Source organism: Mustela nivalis, assembly GCF_964662115.1.
Source record: "Mustela nivalis genome assembly, chromosome: 3".
Lineage (NCBI taxonomy): Eukaryota > Metazoa > Chordata > Mammalia > Carnivora > Mustelidae > Mustela > Mustela nivalis.
The window spans coordinates 12,346,839-12,369,068 of NC_139022.1; the positions used below are offsets into that span (position 1 = coordinate 12,346,839).

Here is a 22,230-nt window from a genome sequence, read left to right on the forward strand (position 1 = left end):
CTGAAATTTTTTATTAGTTTAAAAATTTATCTTTATTATAACTACTTCCTTTCTTTGGATTGAGCTGCCCTTTTCTGATGGGTTTAAATGAGTACTTTCTTTTATTTTAAAAAATGTTTGAAATTGAAGACATTTGACACTAAAGTCTCCTTAGAGTATAACTTCTGGTGTCTTCTGTAAGTTTTGGTATGAAATAGTCTCCTTTCCATTGCTTTCAAGATTTTCTTCAGTCGTCTTATGATTTCTTCTTTGACTGAAGACTGTATTTCTTAACTTGTATGTAGTTTCAATTTTTTGTTACCAGGTTATCTAATTCTGATTCTACCGGATTGTGATCAAAGAACTGTTCTTTAAATCTTTAATTTGGAAGGCTTGTAAAGGTTTCCTTTGTTGCCTAGTATGCAATTAATCTTTACAAATATGGCTTTCCTTAGGTGTAGGAAAGAAATGTTTTCCGAGGGAAATAAGGATGTCTATTTTCTTTTTTTTTTTAAAGATTTTATTTATTTATTTGACAGACAGAGATCACAAGTAGGCAGAGAGGCAGGCAGAGAGTGAGAGAGAGGAGGAAGCAGACTCCCCGCGGAGCAGAGAGACCGATGTGGGGCTCGATCCTAGGACCCTGGGATCATGACCTGAGCCGAAGGCAGAGGCTTTAACCCACTGAGCCACCCAGGCGCCCCAGGATGTCTATTTTCTGTGTGTCCTTGTTTTTCCCTCCTTCTAGTAGATACTCCCATTTGAAAAGCTAAAATTTTACCTTGTTATTGCATTTTTAGATTCTTCAGGTATTATGTTGTTAGATGTATACCTGCTTATACCTTTTACATCTTCTTTCCAAACTCTGCCTTTAAAAATGTCCCTCTTCATCTTAGTACCTATAACTTTAGACCCAACTTGTCTGCGATGAATTTTGCCATTCCGGCTTGCTCTTTTGCATGGTATCTCCTCACCTGATACATTCTCAATCCCTTTTGCATTTTAAGTATGTTTCTTGAACAGCGTGGATCTGTAACCTCCTGATAGGCGCTTTAATAGAAAAAGTCAGTCTGTACACATTTAAATTAATGATAAAAAGTCATAATTTTATTCCTCCCATCTTATTTTGTTTTTATTTTCCCCATTTTTGATGTTTTTAATCAAGTTCATTTTTTTTGTACTTGATAAATAGAGAAGTTCTTTGCATTTTTCGATGACAGCTTAATTGAGATATAATTCACAGGCCATACCACTCACCATCTAATGTGGACAATTTAATGGCTTTCACTATATTTAACTATACTATACTGAACTACCTACACATTTTCATCATCCTCAAAAGAAAACTTTAGCCATCACCACCAGTCTTAGGCAACCGCTAATCTACTTTCGGTCTCTGTAGATTTAGCTATTCTGGAAATTCCATATAAATCAAATTATGCAATACGTGGTCTTCTGTGACTGACTTCTCTCAATCAGCAGAATGTTTTCAAGGCTCCTCTGTGTCGTGGCACATATCAAAATTCTATTCCTTTTCAAGGCTGAATAATATTCCACAGGCTGGATGGATCACATTTTATTTATCTCTTCATCAGTTGATGAACATCAGGGTTGTTCTCACCTTTTCGCTATTACGAATAAACCCTAAACCTTCATGCACAAGTTTTTGTGTGGGCATAGTTTTTTTCTTGGCTCTATACACAGGAGTGATATTGGTGTGTCATATGGCAACTCTGTGTTCTGCATTTTGAGGAGCTACTAAACCATTTCTAATGTGGCTGTGCCATTTTCCAAGCCCACCAGCAATTTACAGGTTCCAGCTCTTCACATCCTTCCAACACCTGCTTTTGGGGTTTTTGATAGTAGCCATCCACGTGGGTGGGAGGTGGTATCTCACCATGGTTTTGATTTGCATTTCCCGAATGATTAGTGATGTTGAGCATATTTTCACGTGCTTATTGTCCCATATATTTTATATATACCTTATATGTATCTTTAAATATATATTATATATTTCATATTTTATTTATATTTAAATACATATTTAAGAATGTAAATATATTTACATAAATATGTTTATATAAATATATGATCATGTAAAATATATTTATATATACATTTATATATTAATGTATACATTTGAATATTAGAGAAATGTATATTCAAGTTCTTTGCTCATTTTTTAAGAGATTTTATTTATTTATTTGAGAGAGATTTATTGAGAGAGATCACAAGCAGGCAGAGAGGCAGGCAGAGTGAGAGGAAGAAGCAGGCTCCCTGCTGAGCAGAAAGCACGGGGCTCGATCCCAGGACTCTGAGTTCAAGACCTGAGCGGAAGGCAGCAGCTTAACCCGCTGAGCCACCCAGGCGCCCCTCTTTGCTCATTTCTTAACTTGGTTGTCTTTTTATTTGAGTTGTAAGAATTCTTCACACAGTCTGAATGCATGTTCCTTATATATGACCTGCAAATATTTTCTCCCATTTAGTGGCTTGTCTTTTGACTTTGTCAATGGGGTCCTTGGAAGCACAAAACTGGGATATCTTGGTTGAGTCCCATTTATTTGTTTATTATTTTTTTAAAGTTGCTTGTACTTTGGTGTTTGGTTGAGGATCCGTTGTTAGATTCAAGACCACTAACATTTACCTTTGTGTTTTCTTCTGAAAACTTTATCATTTTACTTTATTTTTATTTTTTAAAAGATTTTATTTATTTGAGAAAGAGACAATGAGAGAGAGCTTGAGCGAGGAGAAGGTCAGAGGGAGAAGCAAGCTCTGTGGAGCTTGGAGCCTGATGCAGGACTCAATCCGGGAACTCTGGGATCATGACCTGAGCAGAAGGCAGCCGTCCAACCAACTGAGCTACCCAGGCATCCCGAACTTTATCATTTTAATGCTTACACTTATGTCTTTGATGCATTTGGGGTTATTTTCTCTGTATGGTGTGAGGCAGGACTCCTGTTTCATTATTTGCATGTGGCTGCTTGGGAGTAAAATACTGTTCTTACCCCCATTGAATTGTTTGGCAGTCTTGTCAAACATTAGTTGACTGTAATTTATTTTCCTTTTTTTTTCCCCATTGAGGCATTTCACGTGCCATGTATATTATATTTCTAGGAAAAAGGAATCCCAGGATTTTCCCTCCTGCCTGGATTCTTCCTTCTTCATGGTGCATGATGCCAGAAGAATTTTTCCATGCAGTGAAACCAAACTGAGGGGATGGAAATCTTCTGCCACTTTTCTAGATCTTTCAGTTATACAAGTCTAGGGCTGGTCATGCCACACTTGTTTAACTTGCCCGTGAGGTTCACAGCAGTGTTCCCAGCTCTGTGGTCATCAATAATTTCAAATTTGCCAATGTACTCATGCTTCGTCATCACAGTGAGGAAACGGGACAATGACTTTGGTGCAGGGCCTCCTAAGAACCTGGCCTTCGCCACCCCTTTCAGCAGTGTTAATGTTCTTGAGGGCATCTGTGGGACATTTGTTCACACTGTTACTGCGGCACGGAAAGATGGCAGAAAAAGCTTTTTTCCCTTTTATTAATATTTGGTCTTGTTCTCCTTCCCTTTCTCATAACCAAATGCGTATTTCCCCTTCGTCATTTGAAAACTGCATACTGTTCTCCAGCTGTTTTCTTCAGACGAGACCTTGTGTATCAAGAATCCTTATTTCACGGTTATTATACACAATCTTAAAGATTTATGACTGTCCACTTATTTTACACATGCATACACACGAAGCACTAAATACGGACTTTATCTGAATGGCTAAATGTTGGCCAAGACAGAAGCCAGTTGTAGTGGGAACTGATAGGATAAAGATATAGTCTGAAGTTTTTGTTCTTTAAAAAAAGCCTTCATGGGGCGCCTGGGTGGCTCAGTGGGTTAAGCCGCTGCCTTCGGCTCAGGTCATGATCTCAGGGTCCTGGGATCAAGTCCCATGTCGGGCTCTCTGCTCAGCGGGGAGCCTGCTTCCTCCTCTCTCTCTCTCTGCCTGCCTCTCTGCCTACTTGTGATCTCTCTGTCAAATAAATAGGTAAAATCTTAAAAAAAAAAAACAAAAAAAGCCTTCATGGGGCGCCTGGGTGGCTCAGTGGGCCAAAGCCTCTTGCCTTCAGCCCAGGTCATGATCCCAGGGTCCTGGGATCAAGTCCTGCATCGGGTTCTCTGTTCAGTGGGGAGCCTGCTTCCCCCTCTCTGCCTGCCTCTCTGCCTACTTGTGATCTCTGTCTTTCAAATAAATAAAATCTTAAAAAAAAAAAAGGCCTTCATATTTTATTAAAAATTTTATGTGTCCGAATTCAAAAGGTTAACAATATAGTACAATAATAATAATAATAATAATAATATATCATCTAATAATAAAATAATAATAATTTCTCCTGCATAGTCACTGCTGCACACTAGTAAAATGAGATGTTTCTTTTCTTTTCTTTTTTAAAGATTTTATTTATTTTATTTATTTGACAGACAGAGATTACAAGTAGGCAGAGAGGCAGGCAGAGAGAGAAGGAGGGAAGTGGGCTCCCCGCTGAGCAAAGAGCCCGACGTGGGGCTCGATCCCAGCCAAAGGCAGAAGCTTAAACCACCCAGGCGCCCCGAGATGTTTATTTTTATTTGGGATTATGGGGGGCAAGGTGTTTTTGGCTCTCCTGCTGAAGTAGGGACTCAGTCAGTATGGTCTCCACCTTTTTCCCTAATAGTAGCTCTGGAAGATGAAGACGTCCCTCCATCTCCCAGACATGAGGGTTTGACCAGGACATGGGATGGTATAAGCTCATTGACATAGTCTCATGAACTAAGCCCTGGTTTATTGGTCACAGTCGTTCTCCAAGTATTTTCAGGAATAAACTTCAGGTGTTGCCCTTACTCTAATTTTTCTTTCTGAGATTTCTGACTGCAATCGCTACTTCCTGCAGTCACTCAAGGAGAAACGAGGCATGTGGCAGCACAACAGTGTGTTTTTCTTTCAAGATGACAGAATCACTCTTGATTTCTGTACGCATCTCGGATTTTCATATATGAACATGGATTTTGGTGTCTACCCTGAGGAGATAATACATATGGTGTGAGCTACACATGTATTCTCATGACACGTCACCTGGGTTACCCAGAACTTTCTGGGCCCGGCAGAAAGGCAGAAACCCAGGTGAATTCCTCATTGTTCCAGCAGGCTGTCAGCCCTCAAAGGCCTTCTGGATGTGTTTGTGCATCGCAGTGTCTGCTGTGTAAGATACAGAAAGAGCACAGTAGTTCAGGGGGAAAATATTTAGGAACACATTTTCCAGGAGGAACCAGGATTCAGTTTGGGTGACTCTTGACCATTTTTTATCTTCTGACGACTGAAAGTGGTAGTTAATCTACAGTCATGGTTTTAACATGCATTTCGAATGTAATGTGAGTTTCTATCAACATAAAACTATAAGAACTGTCTTCCTAAGGGCATTCATGTAAGGCCCGTTATTTTCCAGCTTGATTAATGAAAACAAAATTTTTCTGTAATGCTTTCTTCCTACTCTGTATTAGTTTTCAGGACTGGATTGAAAGTGATTTATTGTGGATAGGGTTATACCTGCTCGTGGAATTTTTTTCTGTTCCTGGGTTTTTAAAGGTGGCAGAGTTGACTTTCTGATTTTAATTCATCTTCACTAGATGAAGAATTCACAAATAGGACTTTTTCTTGAAATAACCATAGCCTGGGGGCGCTTGGGTGGCTCAGGTCATGATCTCAGGGTCCTGGGATTGAGTCCCACATCGGGCTCCCTGCTCAGTGGGGAGCCTGCTTCACTCTTTGCCTCCCCCTCTGCTTATGCTTTCTCTAATAAGTAAATAAATAAATAACCTAAAAAAAAAAAGAAGTTGTATTTGACTGGAGCTTCATGTGGAGTGACAGATCAACAGAAAGACAAAGGAATAAGAGACAGGAAGCAATGAAGGAAAACACAGAGGCGCACAGTATAGACAGATGTTCCTCGGCTTATGACGGCCTCGGCTTCTAATAAACCCATTGTTCAGCTGGAAATCTCTTTAGTTGAAAATGCATGGAAAACACCTAAGCGACTGAACATCAGAGCTTAGCCCCGCCAAACTTAAATGTCTTGAGAACACTTACAGTATTGCACAGTTGGGCAAAATCCTCTAACACAAAGCCTATTTCACAATAAAGTGTCTGGTATCTCATGTAACTTACTGAACACTGCACTGAAAGCCAGAACAGGACGGTTCAAGTGTGTTGGTTGCTGACCCTCGTGATCACGTGGTTTGCCTGGGGGCTGTGCTCACTGCCCCTGCCCAGCATTACAAAAGAGGACCCTACTGTAGATCGCCAGCCTGGGAAAAGATCCAAACTAAATGCATATCACTTCTGCACTATTATAAAAAGTCAAAAAAACCATAAACTGAACCAAGGTGAAGTCAGGGATCTTCTGTACCAGGTTTGTTAGGGAAGGTCAAGTGCTCCTGTCTGGCCAGGAACCATAGTGGTATGGGGGAAAGTTCCACAGTAGAAAGTTCTACAGCGGAGAAACACTAGGACTCAATCACCAATGGTCACAGGTTACACCAGGAAGACTGGATGCTCTTCTGTGGGCGATGAGAAGCCACGAGCGACTCAGGAAGGCTGAAGAGCTCTGGGCAGGTGGGACAGCTGAGGGCTGCAATGAAGAGGGACAGGTGGAGCTGGGAGACCAGGTGGGGAGAGCCCGATACCCTCGAACAAAAGGCAACAAAGGTCTGGACTGGGATGACGGAGATGGTGGAAGGTAATGGGATATTCATGAAACAGAACTGGAAAGCCATGGAAATGAAATAAGAGAGGGAGGGAAAACCGTTCATGACTTTAATTGCCAGCAGTATAAAACATGTTGAATTAAAATGAATTGGTATTTCTAGACCGATGATGACATCACAATAATGGAAGGAAACCAATTTTGATTTTGAGCCTGGTTAAGGAGACAGTATAGACAAGAGAAAAGCAGAGGCTCTGGAGTCACACAAATGTCACCATTGAGATTCGTCCCCACTCTTCATTCCCTTCCCTGTAAACCCAGGCAAGTGACACCTGCCTCACAGCACTGGTAACAAATAGGGAAGAGCACACGTTCCCACGTTCCCGGGTCAGACAGGACAGCCAGGGATCAGCGGCACATGAGGAGGTGACAGGTGGTCACTAAACTGAGCTCAGGTGCATACACAGCATTTTACGTCACCTTGAGATGGCTCCTCTTGTGACCTCTCGAAGAAGGTGGCAGTGGTGAGGAACAAACTCCAGGAGCTTATTAGCATACATGATCTTCAGGCCGTCTGGATGAGACTCAACGATCTGCTCTACAATCACCTAGCAGAAGGAAGAGCGTTTTATTTTTATTTATTTGTTTGTTTGTTTGTTTGTGTTTTTGTTTGTTTTTAAAGCACCTAAAAGAGAAGTATGAACTATACACTACAGAGAAAAGAATCGTGTAAACCTTAAAAATGCACTTCGTCCTTCCTCCTCCCCACTCAGTATGCTTTCTAAACAGGAGGTAAGTAACAATGGCATGAAAATCTAGGTCCCGGGATTTGGGAATACTGCTCCAACCCTGGGGGACAAAGAGGCTGAGGGACAGAGACTGGCCTGAAGCTAAAACATCACACACACTCATCTGCTTCCCTTCTGAGCTTAAAAGCAAAATACTGTATCTGCAGACAACAGCTCTGTATCATCTTCACCCTGGCCTTATCCTCTACCGTCTCCAGAACAGGGAAAGGGCTGAGATGGAAAGTGATGGAAGAAAACACATCTTATTTTGCTTTAGTATTTAATTTTTTTTGGTGAGGCTGAGTTGCAGGAGGTGAATGACAAGCATACAAACTTAAAATGCAAACGTGGCCACAGTTCATTTAATGACATGGAAACGTAAAGTACTTCCCTAATTTAGCATATTAGATTCAGTTCAATGAAAAGGGCATAAATTAAATAACTAAAATATTTTCATTTAGTGACAAAGAATAATGTGATCTTTTTCACCCCCACAGAGAGAGCTATGAACTATAATAGGATACATACAAAGAACTGACAGATCATTTACTTTTAGTAGTCTTAATGAAGCTGAGAAGATTACTGAAATTAATCCTTCAATTTCATTTCTATCACTGGGATACTGTCTCGTTTTAAAACTGGAAGCCTTTCATTCTGAAGTCATGGTGGGTAGCTTTATACTTACCAGACAGAAAGAACACTCGCACTGGCAGGTGACTGGAAGAAAGCCCTCAAATGCTGAGACTGGCTTCATGGCTTCTGTCAGCTTGAACTAGATGAAACCGACGCTCTCTAAGTTGGAAGCTGCTGATTGCTGGCGGCCTCACATGGTGCAGCCCATACTCCGGCCGCTCAGAGGCAGGATACACTGACTCCCTGTATTTTACTGTATCCTTATAGGTCAAGAACACTGGGTAACCAAGTTCTGGACTTAAGGTACTACCCCGCTAACTCGCCCTTCAAAGCCCTTTATCTTTGAATATTCCCTCCCTCCCACCTTCCTAGACTGGCAAACTCCCCCATGGTCTTCAAGACTTAGGCCACATCAATTCTGCGAATACGCTTCCCCTCACAGACTTTCCCTGCGCACAGAGCTGTCTTCCAGCTCCTCCAGTGGGCACGGGCGCCTTGGTGGGGTCACGCTTTTCGGCAACTTCATTAACGTATAACTTATGGAAATGGAAATTGACCTGAAAATGTTCTGATCCGTACCTTCTTCCTAGGCAAGTCCCTCACCCCTACTAAATTAAGATGATCCCTGAGTTATGGCATCACTGGAAGAGACCAGAGCACATGCCTGATTCCTGCCATGCTGATGGGCACCAAGCGGGACCAACCTTTTCTTACAACCAGAAGAGCAGGAACTAAGAGCATCTTCAAGGAAGAGCCCTGAGCTCTCTCGCACCCAGTCAAGAAACGAAGCCAGATTAGATGCTCTGTGTTTGTGGAATGAGGTGCATGGGGGCACAAACCTCATCCATGTATGGTTTCACCAGTACTTGACCGACTAACGCCTCTGCATCCCGTGTCTTGTCAATTGTAGCGTAAGTCTGGAGGCAGTGCCTTATGATGTCCACATTGGAAGTCTGAAGCCCTTCTAGCAGCAGGCCTCCCAGGGACTGCTGCAGCATGGCCGTAATGTGGGCTATACACTGCAAGAACAGAGAGACCAGGAAAGAAGGTCCAGGTACCACAGTTTCTAAAAGCTCAAATATATGTGTATAATTTATATACATATGTGTTATATATATAAAGCGAGCCTCTAATTCTACCAGAATATATGTAAGATTAAAATCCCAACATTTCCTAGAGAATAACAATGAATCTCTTCTCCCCATGATTGCTTTCTTTCTTTTTTTTTTTTAAGGTTTTTATTTATTTATTTGTCGAGAGAGAGCACAAGCACACAAGGAGACACAGGCAGAAAGAGAAGCAGGCTTCCTGCCAAGCAAGGAGCCCAAGGTGGGACTCAATCCCAGGACGCTGGGATCATGACCTAAGCCAGAGGCAGTGGCTTAACTGACTGAGCCACTGAGGCGTCCCCTCCCTATGATTTCTTTGAAAGTAAGTCGGCTTCATCAAAGTGAAGTTTAGACAATTACGGAATGACAAAAAGTTATTTGCCTCTTAAGCTACGGAGTAAATCTGACAAACGTGCATTTAAACTCAGTCAAGGGCTTTGGATGAATGAACTCTGACTACATCATATGATGTGTCAAGTTACATGAAATTCAGAATTAATTTTACTTGCATAGTTTGGAGACTACGCTTGTGTCTTTACACAAAATCTATCTAGTGTGACATAATGGAAGCAGGGTCCCAAGCAGGAGACACTGAAAAAAAAAAAAAATTCAAAGCTAGCTTCAAAACCCTGTAGAGTAGCAATTATCAGGGGCAATGCTAGGTCAAACCAAAATCATCCAGGAAATTCGCAAACAGCAAATTGAAAATCGAAACCAACACTTTCTGGTCTTACTTTGTCCAGAAGAGGCATGCCTTTGCTCTGAACAGCATGAAAGTGTAACTGGTTAAATTCTGTGGCAATTCTCTCCAAAATCTGTCTAGTCCAGAGAGGGTTAGTAGAGACAATTAGAGAAATGTAATTCCCAAAGTTAAAAACCTGCCACCCCCACCGCCCCACATGCCTTACAGCGCTCAGGCACCTGCACCTGAACGCCATAAATTTTCATGACAAACTGTCTGTGCAGCAGGCCCCAGTGCAAGGGGTGAGGAGCGGGGAGGTCGTAGAAGCCACTGACGCAGCCTGGCCCGGGCCACAGGGCCCAGGCAAGGGGATGGAGCTATTTTAGGTCAGTGTGGGTACAACTGCATGATTCCTCCACGTTCCTCGGGCTCTCCCATTCGTGCCCTTCTTCTCCCTTCTTCTCCCATTCTCTAACCCCCTCCTCTCTCTTGCCCTGTCCTACCGTTCATACCCGAAGCCCCCTCTTCTTCTCTGCCTGCCTCATTCTCCCTCCCAAGTACCTCCCCAGTACCAACTACTGCTGTCTCCTCAATCAGCTAAAACTGACCGCCTAGCAGCAACCTGGGAAATCGCTCAGAGCAGCGGACTCCAAGTTTAAATTTACCCAACGGCAGAAAGAGCAAGCTCGGTGCTCCGGGAGCTGGTGAGAAATCACTCACAGTGCATCTGCCATCAAGTGGACTGGATACACTTCCCTCTTGCCCCCCACATTAGAAAGCGTCAACCCCATTCAAAAGGAAGTCGAACAGTGAAAGAAAAAAAAAACACACAACAAAGGCCCCAAAGCCCCTGCTGGGCTCTATGAGTCATCCCACATCCTCAGTCAGGTAGTGAGGAAACACACTGTAAGAAAACCCAAAATCTCTGGAGACCTGCCATGGTGTGCCCCGTCCCAGAGCATCAGAACTGGTGTGGAGGGAAGGCAAGCGCTTGGCACGAACAGTGCCGAAGACTAATTCCAACCTCTACTGACTGATCCCATGCGCATTTCCTATTTATCCTTTTCTCGGCATTTCTGGGCTTGGCAGAGAATGATGGATTTACTGTGCGCTGACGCTGCTCTGGCTTTCCTGACTCTAGAGCTCAGAGCTGCTCTTCTGGAGAAAAAAGTCCTCCAAGGTAATTCTGAGCAAGAAAGCGCACAATGTCTGTTTATCAAGGACAGTGTTGCAAAGGGACAGGATTGTAGACACAGAGCTCACTGAGGTGTTTCTATCCGATGAGCACAGCAGCAACAGCAAAGACGGGAAGAACACTGGAGGGCCAGCTCCCCAGGGGCCGAACGTGGACATGGCTGGAGGGGCTGCAGGCACTGCCAAGGGCCGCAGTGAAGCAGAGCCGCTGGAGACACACGGGCTGCAGAAGGGCCGTGTGCAGACTGTCTGCTAAGTGTGGACGAACGGGGTAGAAGCACGAGTGCAACGGGCTAGAGACACAAGCACAGTGAAGGTTGACCACTTAGTTGAATGCCTTGATGTGAAAGGGGACAGAGACCTAGGACCAGAGAATCGCTTCCTTTGGGATGTGTCCGTTCTTAATCTCCATCATGAGACAAGTGGAGCATATGGTCTCTCAAGTTCCTTCCAAATCTAAAACCTTAATTCCTAAAATTTAGAAACCTAACTCCGCCTGCAAGGGGAGGGACTGTTAGCGTCACACAACAGAGCACTCAGGGCACCAGGCGACCTTGACGCAGGCAGCCCAGCTGGTATGTGTGGGACCAGCCCCGGCTACTCCCACTGCACCACTGTGCGTCTCACAGTGCTGACAGGACCTAACTACTCATTTTCTGAGTCACTCATCTACCCTGGCTGATTGAAAATTCACACCAGGAAGGGAACAAGACAATCACAGTATAACAAAGAGAGCCATCATCTTTTTCCTATTTCATAAGTTTTTCCTTTCCTGTTTGTAAATTTCAACTGGATATGTCCTATACTGTTTCATAATAATATAATGCTGGTGCAAAATACATCAATGGTAATACTCTGGGCATGTCTAGGGAAAAAAATGAGATGGAGAAAAACCAAGATGAATGGTAGGTATGCCTTAAAGATCAACAGGACTTTGCTAGTCCTCAGGGAAGGTGATTCCAAATATACTTTTACACTGCAAGCATAATGACGTGTTGGAACTGTGGTCTATAACCAAAGCGTTTATAGGAACGTGTTATAGATTTCACCATTTCATGCTCTCCACTCTCCTGGAGCTACATTCTAGCCACAAACCAGGATTTTCTTCTTGTTCAGAAATGAATTCTAACTAAGCCGTCCCCGCCTAATTAGATTGGATGTGAAGTATTAATTTATGTGCTACTTAGTTAAAAAATAAATGCTTACCTGCTTGCTTCTAGTGCAGAGGTTTCTTTCGAACTTTGTGAATTTAAGATTTTTTCAATCTTTTCCACTGATCAAATAACTTGTATAAGCCTCAACACACACATCTATAAAAATAAAAATTAAGCAAACAAAAAACGTCACCATCTTTACTCTTAATCATCTTTATTTCCCATGCTAAATGCAGGAAAATATAAGACCAAAAGTTAACTTCAAATATATAGGGCATGCTATATTTTGAATATTTCTATGAAACACAGAATTCTCAAGAATGCAAATCTTAGTTCTAGAATAAGCATACTTCCATATTCTATTGCAAGTTTATAGAGGAAAAAAAAAAAAAACCCTAGACTTTGCTTTCTCATATTCTATACTCTTATTTCTTTTTTTTCCCATCCTGAATCTTTCTATGGGCATTTCTTTCCTATTTTTTTAAAAAAGATTTGTTTATTTGAGAGAGAGAGAGACTGCATGTGCGCGTGCAGGGGAGGGGCAGAGGGAGAGAGAGAATCTCGAGCAGACATCCTGCTGAGCACAGAGCTCAATGCGGGGCTCAATCTCATGATTCTGAGATCATGACCTGAGCCAAAATCAAGAGTCGGACGTTTAACCAACTGAGCCACCAGGCGCCCCTCCATTTGTTTTCTTATGGCCCTTTATTCATGTTTTAACTTTGGCTTCCGATTGTACTGGCCCTCTCAGTTTACATGTGCATATACCTATATGCCCAAGCACCAAATCATTAAAGACCTTTTACACTACAAATATTATCAAAGAGTTTGAGGGACATTATGAAAACTCTCATCCTTAAAGAACAAAAAAATACAAAGTCATCCATTCAATAAATAATAATAATAATGAACACCCCTGGGAGCTCGATATTCATTCCGACGGGGGGTGGGGGGAGCACGAGAAAATAAAGCAAGAAATACACCCTGCTCTCACAAAGCTTACTGTTTTGTCTGGAAGCGCACGACAAGCATTCTTTGGACAAAAGCTGTGAGGAGATCCAGAGGCGAATTAAACAGAAGCCTGTCCCTCAAACAGGCTTCTCCCCACTGAGATTTTAACAAATATGCTAATAACACACATAGAAAACATTGTACAGAGCAGCAGGCGAGAGTCAGAAGCCCAGACTCCCAATGCCCGCTGTGCCCCTACATCGTTATGATCATGAATGATATCGGGGACACTTGGAACTGGAGATAGCACTAAGGGGCACACTCCTGGGGTGAGCCCTCAGATGTACAGAGCCGTTGCCTGTCTCACACACCTGAAACTAAGCCAACACCACATGCTAACTACTGGGAATTGAAAAAATTAAAGTGAACACCAGAACATAAAGAACACAGGATCAGAAAATAACAGCAAACCTACGGCAGAATCCTGAGTTTGCTTTGGAAAGCCCACTTCTCCCCTAGTCTCTAATATAGGCCTATTTTCTTTACAGGGCCGCTGACAATTTATACAGTCGTTAACTGTCAAGCGCTGCACCGACAACAGTTATCACTGTTTCTTGTTCTGGAAAAAGTGGGTGATCTTGAGATCGTGTGGGTACCTCTGAAATTCTGTCTTCTTATTTCAGGTAGATAACGTGACATAATGCATAAAATGCACATGCGTGAGAGCTTTGAAAAAAAGCTAAATTAAAAAAAAAAAAAGAAAAAAGCTGAATAGTGCTGACAAGTTCGCGGAGACAAGAGGAGAGGGCTTCAACTGGCATGCAGCATAAGAAATCTACTGGAGGGGGCGCCTGGGTGGCTCAGTGGGTTAAGCCACTGCCTTCGGCTCAGGTCATGGTCTCAGGGTCCTGGGATCGAGTCCCACATCGGGCTCTCTGCTCAGCGGAGAGCCTGTTTCCCTCTCTCTCTCTCTCTGCCTGCCTCTCCATCTACTTGTGATTTCTCTCTGTCAAATAAATAAATAAAATCTTTAAAAAAAAAAAAGAAATCTACTGGAGGGTACCTTTTTCTTCCTTATGTCCTCTTGTTTACACATTCGTTCATCTACTGCCCGAATTCCTTCACTGACTGATGACCTGAGACTCTTTAAAAGAATAATAAAGAAAATGTATTACAGACATTGTTTTGTCACATTATCAATTTCCTACATCTCATTCAATTCCACAGAAATTAATACCTGTGCACCAGTACTATGCAGATATTGACCAAAAAAAAAAAAAAAAAAAAACATGATATACCAGACACAGTTACTGTTGAGGGGACTCATGACCTGGGGGCATAATGACACGAAGGCAGGGTCGCATGGCCAGAAGTAGAATGACATATACAGTGAAAGTTATGGGGATGAGGGGGCTTAGAATGGAGAACAGATAATATGAAGCAAAGTACAGGAGAGTCTGGAAATGCGACGGGGCTCGAATCGGACTCTGAAAGCCATGTGTACACAGCTGCCGAGGTGGGGAGGGGATGGGGAGCAGATGTAAGTGCACACACACTCAGGGGCAGGGTCAGACAGGCACACAGCCATGTGCACTGCAGGCTTCCTTCTGGAGAGAAGCAGAAATAGGAATGGAGGGCCAACTTCACTAAGATGAATTCTTTAGATTCTGCATATTTTGGAGAACGAAAGAATGTCAAAGCACTGATGCATGATGATGAAATGTGGGTATGGAAATACCAGGAATCAAGAATGAAGAACAGAAGACCAGAAAAAGGCAGAGCACAGAGGTAGAGAAACATGTCCAGAAGCTAATGAATAAAGAGATAATTAGGAATTAGGGCCAAAACAAAGGTTAACAGAAACAACTAGAATGAAGTAGGCATATCACAAAAATTCCACAGGAAGGTGAATTAATTCACTCCATCAACATTATGAAACACCTCCTGGACGTCAGTATTGTGGCAGCCTACAGGGATGCAATGAAGACAGATATAGTCGTATCCCTCAGTGGTCTGAGAATCTCACAGAACAGCTTCAGAGTTGGGACCAGAAAGGCAGGTCAGGCCTGTGGCTGAGCAGGACCAAAGTGGCCATAAAAACAGGCCATGGAAAAGGGAGGGGATACGTTGATGGCAGGGGGTGAGGTGGGACAGGAGCCTGTGTGAGTAGAGCAAATCTGCCTCCAGGGAGGGGGTTCGAGAGAAGAGTGGGAGGCCAAAGGAAGGCTAGGCTTGGGAAACAACACCACTATGAGGCCCCGGGAGGAAGAGGCACACCAAGGAGGCAGTGGGAGAGCCCCACAGCGGCTGGTGTGGAATCCAACAGCGGACCATGAAAATCCCTTCCATTCCAAGGAAAAGTATCTTTAACAAGATTTTGTAAAATTCAAATGAGACATAAACCATGGAAAGTATTGGCAACCTCAAGGCACAACTCAAGATTTTTACCTGTTTCACAAACTCTTTCCTGCCTGCCCCTCCCCTAGGCTTCTCAGCACTGAAATTTCCATCACTCTGCATTTTTCTTGGTTCTAATCATGTACTGTGTCTTCCCTTAAATTATGTTCTCCTTATATTCTCTCTAGGATGCAGGCACTGTCTTAGGGGAGGGACGTAAGAGGCCACTCAAGCTAGAGGAGACACACAAGGAAGGATGGTGTCGTTTATGACAAGTTTACGACAGGGCATCAGAATGGACAGAGGCCGTAAGTCAGGGCACCAGACACAGACGGGGGGGGGGGCGGGAGGGGAGACAGGGCAGCACAGTTTTCTGTAAGAAGTGATGCCACAACTGCCCCTCCACTGTTCACCCAGGTGGAGTTCCTATTCCCAATGTCTTAGAGGTGGGGAGTCCCATTTTCACAACAGAGATTTTTCTGAGAGAACATGCAAATGTAACATTTATTAACTATTACATTTTATTTATATTATCATTCAGTTCCATTAGGGATTACACAGTTTTTGTAGATCAGCCCAGGAACCTAACCACACGTAGATTACGTGGGGTGGGGGGGGGATATTTACAAGATTACAAACTGTTAAAATACAAGTCATTCGTAAGTTAGAAACCACTTACATATGACCAAAGTGGCATTAATAAGTTGAATTTGGAAATATGCTTCCTCTCCCCTGACATTTTAAGGTTGTCTACTCTGAGAATATGTATTCTTCAAATCGAACATGTTTTTTTAGGTTTTTAGCATATGCAAAAACAAAATCATTTACAACTCTTCTGAAGGTGAATATTATAATCATGAACCATTAAAATACAACCACCAGTACCACCAAACTAACAGATGAAAAGAATTCTTAGAGAAAAGCCGATGAGGACAACAGGCGTCACATCAGACTGTTTTCATTAATTGGAGACTTACCAGAACTTCTCGTAACTGTCCCAAAGGCACAGAAAGTTGATTGAGGGCTTTGTCCATGCCAACCTAAAGGCAAAACCAGGTTGGCACAAACACATCACGATAAGGAGTAATAGTGACGTATCTATTTAACAATCAAAGCAGTACCAGATTTAAGTTATTTTTTTGGCACAACCGTATTTTGCTACATAACTAGCTAAACAACAGAAGTGTTATTTGGCCATTAATGTTGTTCATAGAATATGAAAAAAATCTGTTGAAATACATGAAACTATAAAAATAAGGGAAGTCAGGAGAAACAAAAGTTTCCTTAAGAACAATTTGCCTTTAGATGACATTTTAAATGAATGTGAAAAATTTTCACAGAAGGTGAACAGTTCTCTGTCTGTAATTGATGATACTCAGCCAGCTGATGTGAAAGTCTGACGGGCTACGTCTCTCTTAAACATTATTATAAGCCTTGAGAAAAATAGAAATTAAACAAAAGTAAAATTTTCTAGGTTTTTAATCCTATTGGGATATTTATCTTAGTGGTATATTTCCCAAAAGCAAATGTGCATCATTAATTTTAATGCTTCTTGAAATTCCCATGGAGCTGCAACTTTCTGTGCTTCTCTGGACAAACAGATTTAAAACAAAATGAAGCATCAACAAGGAGACTTTTCTGCCAAGTAACAAAATTCAACATTTCTAAACGGCTTTTACAAACAATTGATAAGCTCACTGCAAATCATTCTTATATTTTTATAAAACCAAACTTTTTAAATATCAATATTGGCCAATGTTCCCTCAACCTAGCTCTGGCTAACAGATATACCTGGGAGTAAATTAAACATTGTAAGAGTGGTGGACATTTGCTCCTACAAATTAGTCTAAATCAAGGAAGACTTCAGGGTAATCACTTAGCAACTAATAAAACAACCTCTTGGGTATTATTATCCTTTACTTTTCACTGTTGACTAATGAATTTGAAACATAATCAAACTAGAGCAACCTTAAATGAATAAAAACTAAAACAAAAAAATGTATTCCAAAAAGTTTAGTTCTTTTATTAATGAAATTGGTAATTTCTTCAAGTTTCTGGTGGGGTTGGTGGGGTAATCAACTGAAAGGTTTCTAAAAACTCTGCCCTTTTAATAAATATGAAGGAGAGACAAAGTGTGTGTGTGTGTGTGTGTGTGTGTGTGTGTGTGTGTGTGTGTGTAGGACTTGTGAATTTCAGGTTTACCAAGTTTGTGGAAAGGTTGACAAAATCTGCATAATCCTTGTTGATGATCTCGACCATGGCTATTTTAAGAAGTTTATAGTAGAGTTCCAAATCTCCTCTTAGTTCCTCCAGCTGGACACGCTTCCTACAGTCAGACACAAAGTGATCGACGTCGAAATCTTCCTGAAAATCAAACCAGAAAGAAAAAATGATTGCACTGATACCACATTTTACATAGAAAAATAAGATCAGAGAAAGAATAAGAGGCTGTATTACTGCAGGGGAACACACACAGGACATCAGGGGGTCTGCTCACTTCCTAAGATTATGGGAAAGGGGGCCCCTCACCAAGACCATTCTCTCCTGTTGCCTAACTCTACAGGCATTTTATTTCTTTTAATTATACATTTCAAAGAGGCTCTTCTCAAAATAGAAACAGCTTTTTCTTCTTAATTTTAACACAGCGATTCGCATCCTTCCAGACTTTGTTTTGGTCTCTTTATTTTTTTTTTTTTAAGATTTTATTTATTTGAGAGAGAGAGACAGAGAGAACAAGTGGGAGGAGGGGCAGAGGGAGAAGCCGGCTCTCTGCTGAGCTGGGAGCCTGATGCCAGGGTTCATTCCAAGACCCTGAAATCAAGATCTCAACCGAAGGCAGACGCTTAACTGACTGAGCCACCCAGGTGCCATAGTCTTTCTCTTTAAAATATAAATTACTTTTGGGGTGCCTGGCTGGTTCAGTGGTTATGGGTTCAAGCCCACATTGGGCTTTCTGCTCAGCAGGGAGCCTGCTTCCCTGTCTCTCTCTCTGCCTGCCTCTCTGCCTAATTGTGATCTCTGTCTAACAAATAAATAATTTAAAAAAAATAAAATATCAATTACTTTTTAAAGAAACTGACATATAATGGACACATGTTAGTTTCAGGCATACAACATAAAAATTCCATATTTTTATCTGTTGTGAAATGATCACCCTAAGACTAGTTAACATCCATCACCAAACATACACATTTTTTTCTTGTGCTAAGAACTATTAAGCTTTAGCAACTTTAAATATATAATAATATATGGCACCTGGGTAGCTCAGTGAGTTAAGGCCTCTGCCTTCGGCTCAGGTCATGATTCCAGGGACCTTGGATCGAGCCCCACATCAGGTCTCTCCTCAGCAGGGAGCCTGTTTCCTCCTCTCTCTCTGCCTGCCTCTCTTCCTACTTGTGATCTCTGTCAAATAAATAAATAAAATCTTAATATATATATATATATATATATATATATATATATATATATATATAATATACTATGCAGCCATCAAAAGAAATGAAATCTTGCCATGTGCAATGACGTGGATGGAACTAGAGGGTATGCTGAGTGAAATAATCAGAGAAAGACAATTATCATACAATCTCCCTGATATGAGGAATTTGAGAGGCAAAGTGGGGGGTGTGGGGGTAGGGAAGGAAAAATGAAACAATATTGGATTCGGAGGGGGCACCTGGGTGGCTCAGTGGGTTAAAGCCTCTGCCTTCGGCTCAGGTCATGATCACAGGGTCCTGGAATCGAGGCCACATCGGGCTCTCTGCTCAACGGGGATCCTGCTTCCTCCTCTCTCTCTGCCTACCTCTCTGCCTACTTGTGATTTCTGTCTGTCCAATAAATAAATTAAATCTTAAAAAAAAATATTGGATTGGGAGGGAGACAAACCATAAGAGACTCTTAATCTCACAAAACAAACTGAGGGTTGCTGGGGGGAGGGGTGCAGGGAGAGGGTCGTGGGGTTGTGGACATTGGGGAAGGTATGTACTACGGTGAGTGCTGGGAAGTGTGTAAGCCTGACAATTCACAGACCTGTAACCCTGGGGCTAATAATACATATTTCTAATAAAAAATAATAAAATTAATATACAATAATACACAGTATTATTTACTACAGTCACTATGATGTACATTACATCCCCAAGGCTTATCTTATTAACTGGAAGTTTATACCACTGGACCCCTTCATCTTTTTCCTCTACAACCTCGCCTCTGGCAACCACCAATCTGTTCTCTATGACTTCATTTTGTTTTGTTTTTTAGATTCCACATGTGAGGGAGATCATACAGTATTTCTCTTTCTCTGTCTGACTTATTTCACTCAGCACAATATCCTCAAGGTCCATCCATGTTGTTGCAAATGGCAAGACTTCCTTCTTTTTATGGTTAATATTCCATCGTATACACACACATTGTCTTTATCCATTCACCCCATTGGTGGACACTTTAGTTATTTCCAAGTCTTGGTTGTTGTAAATACTGTGATACTCACTACCGTGAGTGTGAGTCTTGCTAGCCGCCAGAGCCAGGTGATCTAGAGGTATACCTGGGTAGCAACTGCAAACCTCGGGGCATCATACGAGCATTCAAGCTCCTTTCCAGGAGATACCAGAAAGCAGAAGTGAGGTAGAGGGACAGCGCAAAGATGGTACCCATCAGCTCCATCTTTGGAGAATACCTTACTAGGCTCCCAGATCCACGTTAAATTAGATGCCTGCCCCTCAGGGCTTTAAGATAAGCAAATGAGCCTCTTTCACAGAAATCTGATCCCATTTCAGTCTGCTGCTTCTGTGCTGAGTTCCAGGGTGGGTCAGTCTACTCGCGGGACTGCTTTAAGAACTGTTTCTCAGTTTGCTATAGCCTTGTGGGTCTCATGGGTGCAAGCTCTGATGGCTTTCAAAGCTGGATGTTTTGGGGTCTTGTCTCTTAGATGTACGTCTTGGAAGTTGGGGTGCCAGAAGTGGGGCTCAAACCCTTTGCTCCTCAGGGAGAAGCCTGGGGTTTTGAGTACCCTCCCAATCCCAGGTCGCTGTACCAGGGGTGGGGTTTATGGCAAGACTGATTCTTACTTCAACATAGGTTTTTTTTCCTTACTCACCTAATGTGTAGGAGTCACTCAGCTAGTTGTAGGGTTTTTTCCACAGGAAATTTTTCCATATGGAGCTATAGATTCAGTGTGTATTTCATAGAAGAGATGAGTTCAAGATCCTCCTATGCCACCATCTTGAATGGAAACCCCAGACCTTCTCTATGTATGTGTGTACACACACATATGTGTACACACACACACACACACACACACACAAATATTCATGCTCTTCTAAACTATTTCCCATCTAGGGGCACCTGGGTGGCTCAGTGGGTTAAGCCTCTGCCTTCGGCTCAGGTCATATCTCAGGGTCCTGAGATCAAGCCTCACATCAGGCTCTCTGCTCAGCCGGGAGCCTACTTTCCCCCCTCTCGCTGCCTGTCTCTCTGCCTCCTTGTGACCTCTCTCTCTCTCTGTCAAATAAATAAATAAAATCATAAAAAAGAATAAAAAAATAAAAAATAAAAACCCATTCTATTAAAAAAAATTTCCCATCTAAAAATATAACTTGAATGTCTTTACATAAAACACATACATTTCTATTAATATTTTATGTGCATGCTGAGTGTCCCATTGAACAGATGTTCCAAATCTTTCATAACCTATTTCCAAGTATTGGTCTCACAGGATTAGCTATCCTGTGTTTCCCCTTTACAATACTGTGATACCCTGGTAGGCTTATATGCTTAGAGGCAATAAATTACTATCTAAATCCCCTGTGACTCTGCTACTCCATGACCTGTTTAGTCAGCAAGAATCAAATGTGATGATTCCCAAACTAGTTAAGGACACCTACACTTACTTTTCATTAAACACTATTTAAACCAACAAAATATGACTGCAAAAAAAATCATTGTTCTTTTGAAAACTAACACAGCTACTTTGGAAAGATTTGATACAAAGAAATCAATAAGAAAATTTTTGCTAAGTTAGGTATGGGTGAGATGACCAAGTACCAGGCAGGGAGGTAGTGATCACAGGATTCTCACTCAATTCAGTTAAAGAAACTGAAACTGAATGCAAAAAAAGACAACATAGAAGGCTTTTTTTTAAAGATTCTTTTTATTTATTTGAGACACAGACAGACAGTATGAGCAGGGAAAGGGGCAATGGAAGGAGATTCCCTGCTGAACAGGGAGCCCAATGTGGGACTCCATCCCAGGACCCCGAGGTCATGACCTGAACCGAAGGTAGATGCCTAACCTATTGAGCGACCCAAGTGCTGTGATAACTCAGAAATATAATCTGCAGGCCAGTTTCCAGAGAAAAGACCTGGCACTGTTTCAATGGAGAATAAATGTACATATTGTTTTCCAAATAAAATGCTAAAAACTGTATGTACCATTCCCTAAGAGTACTTGTTTAAACTGACTTTTTTAGTTAATCAACCAAAGACTGACCGTGCTAGTGTCAGAGAGAAGGACTTCATTTAAAACCGTAATTTCACAGTCATCTACAGAAAGCCACCTGCTCCTTACACTGGTGACCAAATTAGCCTGGACCTTTCTCTCCGGAGACAATTTCAGACCTTAC

The 22,230-nt window shown here is 41.9% G+C and overlaps 1 protein-coding gene across 1 annotated transcript in view; it reads right to left on the minus strand.

Moving 5' to 3' along the window:
• Positions 1-5,000: 5,000 nt before the first annotated feature.
• LOC309861008 (conserved oligomeric Golgi complex subunit 2-like) overlaps positions 5,001-22,230 on the minus strand; it is a 38,203-nt gene continuing 20,973 nt past the window's right edge. The window contains exons 2-9 of the mRNA XM_082723409.1: positions 18,870-19,003; positions 17,817-17,978; positions 16,592-16,654; positions 14,281-14,361; positions 12,319-12,422; positions 8,180-9,146; positions 7,187-7,314; positions 5,001-6,631 (exon numbers count right to left, since the gene is read on the minus strand). Coding sequence (XP_082579535.1) covers positions 12,390-12,422; positions 14,281-14,361; positions 16,592-16,654; positions 17,817-17,873 — 234 coding nt within the window. The 5' untranslated portion in view covers positions 17,874-17,978; positions 18,870-19,003 and the 3' untranslated portion in view covers positions 5,001-6,631; positions 7,187-7,314; positions 8,180-9,146; positions 12,319-12,389. The remainder of the gene's footprint in view (positions 6,632-7,186; positions 7,315-8,179; positions 9,147-12,318; positions 12,423-14,280; positions 14,362-16,591; positions 16,655-17,816; positions 17,979-18,869; positions 19,004-22,230) is intronic.